This window comes from Hydra vulgaris, chromosome 06 (genome assembly GCF_038396675.1).
Source record: "Hydra vulgaris chromosome 06, alternate assembly HydraT2T_AEP".
Classification (NCBI taxonomy): Eukaryota; Metazoa; Cnidaria; class Hydrozoa; order Anthoathecata; family Hydridae; genus Hydra; species Hydra vulgaris.
In genome coordinates this window covers 12650723-12662500 of record NC_088925.1, presented here as the reverse complement: position 1 = coordinate 12662500, position 11778 = coordinate 12650723, and the positions used below count along the sequence as shown (strand labels likewise).

General features: G+C 22.3%; 1 protein-coding gene across 2 annotated transcripts in view; it reads left to right on the top strand.

The window, feature by feature from the left end:
* The window catches only part of LOC100205805 (high affinity cGMP-specific 3',5'-cyclic phosphodiesterase 9A), a 46891-nt gene that overhangs the window by 15859 nt on the left and 19254 nt on the right, over window positions 1-11778 (top strand). For both annotated transcript variants that reach the window (XM_065799241.1, XM_065799242.1), the window contains exons 5-7: window positions 6935-7036; window positions 7133-7274; window positions 11156-11251. In XM_065799241.1, coding sequence (XP_065655313.1) covers window positions 6935-7036; window positions 7133-7274; window positions 11156-11251 — 340 coding nt within the window. The remainder of the gene's footprint in view (window positions 1-6934; window positions 7037-7132; window positions 7275-11155; window positions 11252-11778) is intronic.

Here is an 11778-nt window from a genome sequence, read left to right as displayed (position 1 = left end):
TATTTTACTTAGTCTATACAACTGTTTTGCCTAAAGTTGCTTACTATTCATATTGACCTCAAACAACATTTCATTCCAAACAAACAAAGAAACAAAAATCTTAAAACTTGAAGTGTTATTTGCAATAATCTGTGATGTATTAGCAGGTGGTCCTGGTAAGCTTGTGTTGTTCTTAGCCTATGCCAAAGCATTTTAGATATCACCAATTAAAGAAGTTTCAAAGCATCAACTTAACTTTCTATATATAGCAACAATTTTTTTTATCAGTTTACTAATGTTTAAAATTTCTAATATATCCATTAAAAAAAAAGTTTTTTTATAATATAAAAATACTTTAAATATTGTACAAATACAAAATTAATAATCTTACCTAAAAAACCCAATCAAGCAGGCCAAGTCAGCTACCTAGTTTCTTTTTAATATTAATATACCAGTAGAGGTACATTTAATATCAGACCCAGCACATTTATATTTTCAATATAAATTTACTGGGTCTTGTCTTACCTGAGTTACCTACCATGAATAAAAGTTCTTTTTAAGTTTAACCTTTTTTTCACATTTTCAATAAAAAATCTAGGCACTCATAAATCATGTTTAAACAGAGGAAAAAAGCTAAATCATATTGGTGAATTTTTTTTTTTTTACATTTTTGTAAAGCAACATTTCATTAACAATTATTAATGTTTTGTTTGTCTTAATATACAACCAACAAAGTTTTTTTTTTTAAATCCTGAATATGTCTCATTTAAATTTAGTGCATCATTGGAATCTAGTTGTCTGTTTATCCTTCTGTGTTTATATATATATATATATATATATATATATATATATATATATATATATATATATATATATATATATATATATATATATATATACACATATGTATATATACACACACATATATATACACACATACGTATATATGTATATATACATATATGCATATGTGTGTATATATATATATATATATATATATATATATATATATATATACATATATATACATATATATATAGATATACTGCCTTCGGAATTAGGGTCAGCGTTCGGCAATGCTGACCTAACTGCCAATCTTAAACTGTTTGAGGTCGGCAACAAATTGTTGACCTCGTTTCTATGTTTTATGATAAAAACTTTGTATTAAATTTTTTTTGCTGACCTCTTAAATTTTAAGGTCACCAATTTGATGCCTACTTTATTTTTCCTAATTCTGAGAGCTGATATATATATATATATATATATATATATATATATATATATATATATATATATATATATATATATATATATATATATATATATATATGTATATATATATATATATAGAAAAAAATAAAGTGGGCAATAAATTGCTGACCTTAAAATTTAAGAGGTCGGCAAAAAAAATTTAATACAAAGTTTTTTTTCATAAAATATAAAAATGAAGTTGGCAATTTGTTGTCAACCTCAAACACTTTAAGATCAGCATTTAGGGTGGCATTGCAGCTAGCATTGACAATTCTAGTTGTTAGCCCATTCTAGTTGTTGACAACTTGATTTAAAAAAAAGTTGTCTTGTTTGTTGCAGGTTTCCATGATTTGCTGATATTCTTGTGGAGCATTAACAGCAATACAATGTCACAAATGGAATAGAAAAAAACTTTATTTCATTTGTTGTTTTACATTGCTAAATCAGGTAACTTCTTACCTATGGCTCTTCTAGAATGATGAGATCTACTTCTCTTTGAATGCTGTCTATATCAAGCAAAAAGCAGATCCGCATTGACTTGTTGAATGATTGTTGTGCATGATTTTGCATATGTTGAGGTTAAAAAATATGGTTTGCTTCTTGAACTATTTGACTGCATGATTTATGTTTTGTATTTTTATTGCATCATCTGTTTTTATGATTGAAGTCATTATTTGTACCGGCATATAAATAATGACTACATAATGGAAATCTTGTTTGTACGCAAGAAATGTTTAAATATAATAATTTTTTATGTCATTAATATATTAGCGTAGTGCTGTGGATGTAATAATGATCTTATTTTAAGGCACAGCTGTCAGGGTTGCGGGTTCAATTCCTCCTCAGGGAGGTTTTTATCTTTAAGTAGTTTTATGTTTTTTAACTATTATTGTTGTTTATTTATAGTTATTTTTATTATTTATTTTTATTTTTCAAAGTTTCATAAAATAAATGCATCTATGTGTACATAAATTGGCTGATATAGGCGTATTTGCAGTGGAGTGCACATACATCGGTTGACTTAAATAAGGATAGGCACAGTAGAGGGTACATTCATCAACAGAGGGTTTAGGTTTTAGTAGGCATTTAAACATTATTTTAACGTCTTCACAAATTTAATTATTTTCAAATAAAAAAAGTCATTTTTATATTTTTTTCAATAGAGTTTATGAATTAATTTAACTATATAAAAAAATTATTAAACTAAATAACAGTAGATTTCTATGTGAATCTGTCAAAATAATTAACAATAATTTAACATAATAACTTATGTTTGTTTATGTATTTAAATACATTTGTGCAAATATAAAAAAAAAATAGTTTGGCGCTCGTACAAATAATGCTTTGGTTGAAAGGTTGTTTATATAGTGTAGAAACATAGGTAGCACTAAGACTGAGCCTTGTGAAACTTCGTTTGCAATATTTAATTATGCTGAATGGCTATTGCTGATGACCAAATAAAATTAATGTTTATCATTCTCTGGTTTAAAGTCCTCCCAGCTGCTCTTAATGCTGGTGCATCTCACTATTTTTTGTCTTCCATCAACATTTTCTGAAGTATTATTAATAAGTTTGTTGAAGGAACCCAATACGCACTAACTCTTGAAGACCAATAATATGAAACTTGAAGGATAACATAAATCTTACACGAATGTTTTTATTTTCAATATTTTAAACTTTTTTAGATAAATTATTGATGGAATTTATTTGGCTTATTGAACTGGATCTATATTTAATGTCCTTGCAATCCCTAATTTTACTGTTTTTTAAACTTGTAATAATTTCTTTTTACTGAGAGCAACTCTTAAGTATCTAGTTTCAGTATGCATTTTAAGTGGACTTATATTCATAAAGTTCAAAGATGAATTAAGATTTTCTTTTGAAAATTTTTTTTAGTAGTAAATTCATTATCTTTATCTTATATAAATAAGGCTGCAATACTGTTTTATAATCTTTATATGAGATCAAATCCTGTACCATTGACATGTCTTTCTTCAGGAATTTTTGCTGGAAAATTTCTTTTCCACTTGTCAGCAAACCGGTTAATATAATATTTTTCTTTTAAAAAAGCTTACGCAATAAATATAAACTTTAAGCTCACTTTTAAACTTTTAAACTTATTAATTTTGAAAAAATTTTTTTTACTTGTAGTTATAATAATTTTAACAATAATTATGGTTAATTTTAAAAATAATCTTTTGATAATAGTTTTAAAAATAATCTTTTCTTCTTTTCTAATTGTGTAAATTAAATGAATTACAGCAAGTTTTGTAAATTGTAGCATAGTGCTTTAAGTGAATTTATTTGCAGTGCAAGCAATCTGTAGCTTTTTCATTCATTTTAGTCCCAGAGCAACATAATCTTTTTCTACATTATTGAGACTTGAAACTTTTTTGACACCTATGGTTTTCACATATGTTTATGACAAAACTATTTATTTTTTAAACCAGTAGAACAGCTTTCTTTATCAATCATATTGGTAATTTAATTTGTAAATATGATAAAAAAAAAAAAAAAAAAAAACATTAATGCAACTTAGAAATATTTATTGTTTGAAGATTTATACATCTTTAAAGTGAAATATTTATAAGTTTTTATACATTGAAGTGAAATGTATATAAGTTTATATACTTTTAAGTGAATTGCATATAAGTTTATATATTTTTAAGTGAAATGCATGTAAGTTTATATAGTTTAAAGTGAAATACATATAAGTTTATATAGTTTGAAGTGAAATGTATATAAGTTTATATAGTTTGAAGTGAAATGCATATAAGTTTATATAGTTTGAAGTGAAATGCATATAAGTTTATATAGTTTGAAAATTAAAATTAAAAAAAGAAAATGCAAGTTTGTATACTAAAATTTTACCTGAGATACTGGAGTTCTAGAAATCTTTTTTTAAAAAAGATATTATTTAAGGTTTATTTTAAAAACTTTTAATCCAAATAAATCAAATAGTTGATTTACTTGGATTGTAATGTTGAGTGGTTTAATATTGTATTAAAATACAAAAATCTCTCTTGTAGAAAAATGCTCAATAATTTATAAGTTGAATTTAAATATTATCTTTATATAATTAAAATGAATAAAAAACAACAATTTATGGAACTTGAAGTTTCATATCTTGTAGGCAATCATCAGCCATAAAATACCAAAAATAGTATATATATATATATATATATATATATATATATATATATATATATATATATATATATATATATATATATATATATATATATATATATATAGAACTCTTATATGTTGTCCGAAAGTTTTTTCCATATTTTGTTGACAAAAAGTAAAAAGGAAAATGCAGGACTGGAATTTTTTTTTTATTAATTGATAGACTGCCTGCCCCAAACAAACCCTCAGTCGATGTAGCAGCACTCCGTTGTGAGTCAGGCTATTTGTCAGTTGATGTAGCAGCACTCCCTTGCGAGTCAGGCTATAAGATAGTCGATGTAGCAACACTCCGCGCATGATTTACAGTTAAAAAAATAAAAATAAAAACATTTTATTAAAAAAAATAAAAATAAAAACATTTTATTAAAAAAAATAAAAATAAAAACATTTTATTAAAAAACATAAAAATAAAAACATTGTTTATATTGTTAAAAACATTCAGAATGTTTTAAAGACATTCAGAATGTTTTTAAAAACATTTTGGTCAATTAAATTTTGTAATTAAATTAATGGTTTTGACTTTCGTCCAACACGCAAATGTTGGACGAAAGTCAAAAGTAATTAAAAGTGACGTATGTGTTGGCGTAAGAATCACTTTTTTCCTTCCGTGCTTCCCAAACGCAACAAACTATATATATATATATATATATATATATATATATATATATATATATATATATATATATATATATATATATATATATATATATATATATATATATATATATATATATGTATATATATATATATATATATATATCTATATTCATATATAAATATATATATGAATATAAATATATATATATATTTATATTCTTATATATATTTATTCATATTTTTTTAACATCCACAGTTAATAGATTAATTTAAAATTTGTTTATATATATATATATATATATATATATATATATATATATATATATATATATATATATATATACATATATATATATCTATCTATATATATAAACAAATTTTAAATTAATCTATTAACTGTGGATGTTAAACAATATGAATAAATATATATGAATATAAATATATATATTTATATTCATATATATATTTATATATGAATATAAATATATATATATATATATATATGAATATAAATATATATATATATGTATATTTATATTCATATATATATATATTTATTCATATTTTTTAACATCCACAGATAATAGATTAATTTAAAATTTGTTTCTAAATATATATATATATATATATATATATATATATATATATATATATATATATATATATATATATATATATATATATATATATATATATATATATTTATATATATTTATATTCATATATAAATATATATATATGAATATAAATATTTATATATATATATATTTATATTCATATATATATTTATTCATATTGTTTAACATCCACAGTTAATAGATTAATTTAAAATTTGTTTCTAAATATATATATATATATATATATATATATATATATATATATATATATATATATATATATATATATATATTTATATATATATATATATTTATATATATTTATATTCATATATATTTATATTCATATATATTTATATTCATATATAAATATATATATGAATATAAATATATATATTTATATTCATATTTATATTTATTCATATTGTTTAACATCCACAGATAATAGATTAATTTAAAATTTGTTTCTAAATATATATATATATATATATATATATATATATATATATATATATATATATTCATATATATTTATATTCATGAGTTAATAGATTAATTTAAAATTTGTTTCTATATATATGTATATATATATATATATATATATATATATAAATATATATATATATATATATATATATATTTATATATTGTTCGTCAAGGTTCATGTTTTGGAGCTATAGAATTGAGAGAGGGTTATAACCACAATTAAGTAGCCTCCTCATGTGTTGTGGCCTTCTCGGCCTTGGGGAGGTGAATTAACAAAAAAAAAAAAAGGACTAAAAAGAAGATAACAAATTAAATTTTTTTTTTCATTTTATAGATAGCCTGCCCATACCTAAACCCTCAGTTGATTTAGTAGCGCTCCTCACATGTTCTACCTATTTGTCAGTCAAAGTAGCAGCACTCCCTGCATGTTCTACCTACTTGTTAGTTAATGTATGTAAACAATAAGAAATAAAAAGTTAAAACATTCAAAGTGTTTTTATTTTTATTAAAAAAATTAAAACATTCCAGTCTATTAAGTCAGATTTATGTGTTTTTCAAAAAAATGATAAAATTTAAATAGTTTGCCCAATTAAATTTAATGATTCAGTTTTACTTAAATTGTACTTTTTAATTGTACTTGGTTTTGTCATTTTTAAAGAAAAAGAGTTGTTATGAGCCATTTTTTACCACAAGCTGTAAATTTAATGTCTTAGGAACATCTTTATATACCTTTGTTTTTTTGTATCAAATTTTCTTAAAAATTTTATTTGTTTATAAAATGTTTTTTGCCTAAAATAAAAAGTCAATATTTTTAGTGGTCCTTCAGCTTTACCTTACAGCAATCTGGACAAGACAGCTAAGCTACGAAGAACTCAATCTGAGTATGAAGAGGTCCTCAATAAATTTCTTAAAATGGGGTAGCGTTTTTATATTTCAGGTGTTTAAAATATTTTTTTATTTAAACAAAATACACAATTAAAGTAAAAATTGATTTTTATTAGCTAACTTTTTAGATCTGGATTGACTTCTGAAGAAACTCTAGAAAAGTTACGCCGCCCTTCATTTGATAATTGGCAGTGGGAAGATGCAGAGATGATGTTTCTTGTTCAGCAAATGTTTTTGGATCTTGGACTTGTTGAAACTTTTCATATTGATGTATGTATTTCACATATGTCAAAGAATACATCGTTTTGGTTGTTTATTCTTTTTATGTCTTGAACCATGTCCTTCAGCTAACTGCAATATTTCTTACTTAGGAAACGAAGAAGTTTATTTGTCTAATTTGCAAATTAAATTGATGTCTTGCATGCTTTTTTTTTAGTTAACATGTGAAGACTCGGCTTAAATGCATAGTATATACAAATCTTTGTATTACTTACATTTTAATAGGTCTTGCCATAACACAACTAGAGTAAAAAACTTGAGGCAAGTTTTAAAATATAATAGAAATTTAACTCTTAAATTTAGCATTATAAACCAATTTTTTTTTAATGATATATCCAAGTAAAATAACATTTTTAACCTGGGAGAAGTTATTAAATATAAAATTTATGTCTAAATTTAAATGTTTAAGTTATGAAAAAGAAATGGTATACTTAATCAGGATCTAGGTAATTGAGAAAAGCTGAATTTTTTCAAACAGTTAGTATATAGTTTTGTAACCAACATGTGAACCTTATGTAATAGAAGATAATAATTGAAGATGATAAAAATAAAGTCTATGGGCTCTACTGCTCTGTTTCACTGAGATTACTGAAATAAGAAGAAGGCTTGGGTAAAGTCTTGAGTATAAGACTTGAAACAAATTTTATTCTCTGTTTAATAATGAATTAATATGTTTTATAAATATTTGTTTATTTGCTGCATTAAAGTTTACAACAAAATCTATTAGCAACAGCAATGGTCTTGCCTCATTCAGCTCATTTTATGGATGACAAAGTCTAGTAGTGTGGTAGTGGTGTAGTGGTAGAGCACTCATCTCATAAGCAAAAAGTTCTGAGTTTTATCCCCACCAGGTCTCTAATAGTACTGTGCTCAACTTGTTTCTCCAAACAGCAGCCTTGTTCATCAAGGTTCATGTTTTGGAGTTAGAGAGTTCAAAGAGGGTTGTAGCCACAATTAATAGTAGCCTCCTTGACTGTAGTGGCCTTCATGGCCTTTGGGTAGGCGAGTTAACATATATATATATATATATATATATATATATATATATATATATATATATATATATATATATATATATATATATATATATATATATATATATATATATATATATATATATATATATATATATATATATATATAATATATATATAAATGTCAAAAAATCACTGTTACAAAAGGATTGCTAATATCCATGTGGGTTAAATTTGTTAAATTCAAATTAATAAAGGTAAGGTATAAAAAGTTTTAAAATCTTCAAAAAGTTTTTTATCCAGAAAGCAGGAGAGCAGGGAAGAGATGCCCTTGTAAATAGTTTTAAGAATGCATAAATGTTTTGTGGAACAACTTAAAAAGTAAAAAAATATTTTTAGGTCAATAAGCTGTAAAATATTAGGTGAAAAATTACTTTTGTTGCAGAGGTGTATTGCAGAGGTTTAAAAATCTAATAAATCATAATCATTTTCTACAGAGTGAGAAGAATGGTCTTTGTTGAGAGATTTATTGAAAGAAAATCTGTTAGCAAATTTTTCTGCTTTATCCTTGAAAGAATTGATACTGATAATAATTTGAGTTATTCTTTAAGAAAATTTATCTTTCTCAAGATAGATAGATTTTCTATCTATCTTGAGATAGATCAAAAATCTAGTCATTATTTTACCTAGTCTCTCATAATTAAAAAATGTTTAATAACATTTTGTAATTATGCTTTACAAAAAATTTTAGAAAATGTTAAAAATATATTTCTTTTATGTCAGGAATATTATTTTTTAGTATTATTGTATATATATATATATATATATATATATATATATATATATATATATATATATATATATATATATATATATATATATATATATATATATATATATATTGTACCTTTCTAAAATCACAATGTGGTCATGCAAAATACTGAATTAAAGCATGACTTTTTATTTTTGACACATTTTTTTTATTATTGTTTTTTGACTTGATTCTCTTATTTATATATATATATATATATATATATATATATATATATATATATGTGTGTGTATATATATATATATGTGTATATATATGTATATATATATTTATACATATATATGTATATATATATATATATATATATATATATATATGTATATATATATATATATATATGTATATATATATATATATATGTATATATATATATATATATATATATATATATATATATATATATATATATATATATATATATATATATATATGTATGTATATATATATTAGGGTAGCCATTAAAACAACTTTTTTTTAAGTGTCTTCTCTTACCCTCTAAATGTGTTCTATATAATAAAATAATACTAGAATTAAAAAATTTTTGAAAAAAATATTTTTAAGGTTAGCTCAAGACCCTTAAACCCTATAATTATCAGAAAAATAGTTCTACAAAAGTATATCATGTTGGGACTCAAAAGAAGCAAAATTGTATCAAAATTTTAAAAATAGTTATCATTTTATAAAAAAATTATTATTTTAAATTTCACTGCTTAGAAAATGAATTTTAAAACTAAAAATTAAAAATATGCATTTTTACAAAAAAAATTTATTTTGATTTTTTTTTCTTAATGTTTATAATATATATATATATATATATATATATATATATATATATATATATATATATATATATATATATATATATATATATATTGCACAAAAAAAGAAGTGTATGGGTCACTTGGTATGAATTTTTGTTCGTTGAACCTGGTTTTGTCATGGATTAACACATCTAAGTTTTCATCCTTTATTTCTATTAAGTGATGTTTAACTAAACTTTTTCAATAGTTGGTCAATAATCAATATATTGAGCTGTTAAACTTTTTATACTTGTTCTAGCAAAAATAGTTTAAACGTAAACCACGGAAGAAGTTGTAAAAATAGTTATTTTCAAAGATCAACTTAAAATACAAACTAAGTGAAGGGGTGAATTTTTATTGAAACAGTTGTATTCTATTTGAAATGACAAATTGTGTACTATGTTTTTTTTTGATATTGTATTTACTTTGTTTTTACAAAGCTATTATTGTATGCAATTGGTTTCTACAAACCTGTTATTGAAAAAATAACTAGTTTTTATTAAGTTGATGTTTATGTTGAGATTAATTACCAAAGCCACAAAAAAATATAAAACTTATTTTTCCCAATAGAAATATTTTACTTGAATCTTGTAATAAAATAATAAAGTTACATGTGAATAATTTTTAAATACAATAAGTTATAAAGAATATTAATTTTTTTTTAGATTTTTATTCTATGTTGAAATATGATATTTTCTTTTTTATATTTTTTATTAACATTTCAAAATAACATAATTATCTATAAAACAGATCAACCATAGATTTTTTTAATATTTAACAAGTCTTAAAACCTGTATTTATTTTGTAAATGTTTTATTTTGTAATTACTTTGAAGCGTATATATTATGGATAAATATCCAAAAAAATATTCCAAAAACAAATTAAACAACAAAAAAAGTTCATTAAAATGTTATGTTAAAATGATTTGAAAATATTTGTTGAATAAGTGTTAAAGACTCATGTAATATAAATTAAATAAGAATTATTAACTATTATTTAATTAGTAAACATTTTCACATGATCAATATTAGGCAACACATTTTTTTATCAATAACTTTGATAACCTGAAAAAATCTACTTTGAGTAAGATAGACAAACAGGTTTGATAAAAAAAATCAATCAATTTAATATTAATAGTTCATGGTATATGAATTGAAAGATGCCATTTTATATGAATTGAAAGATGATATTTTCTTATCTTTTTCTACTTTGTGTATAATTTTATAAATGTTTTGGTCATATAAAGTTTCATTTTTATTTTGTTAGATGTCCACACTCCAACAATTTATTTTTGCAGTTTACAAACATTACAACCTAGTTCCTTACCATAATTTTCGACATTGCTTTTGCGTCACTCAAATGGTAAGGTTTTGTTACAATATAATTTTGTGTAAATTAGACAGCTATGCAAGACACTAATAGTACTTAGGCTAAAAAATAATTTTATAAACAGGAAAAAAATTATCTTTAAGATGGCATCTAGAACACCCACTAGCTATCTTAAATCTTGGTTTTTTGCTTGTTTGCATTTATTTGCTTGTTTACATTATAATATGGACAATGGTAAGGTAATGCTGAAAAAAGTGTGATTTTCAGTCAAAGGAGTTAATGGTTTATTTAATTTTTTTTTTAATTAATTGGAGAAAACTGAAAGTATGACATTGAGCTAGTGATGATTTATGGTAAATAGGAAAATATTAAAGGAAACAAAGTTAAGGATGTTTTAAGTATGACAGAAATGATTAGAAATTGGTACAGGGATAGTTTATGGTAGTTAGGAAGATAAAGGAGCTTTGGAATAAAGTTAAGTTAAGGAAGACAAAGGAGCTTTGGATTAAAGTTAAGTTAAGGAAGATAAAGGAGCTTTGGAATAAAGTTAAGTTAAGAAC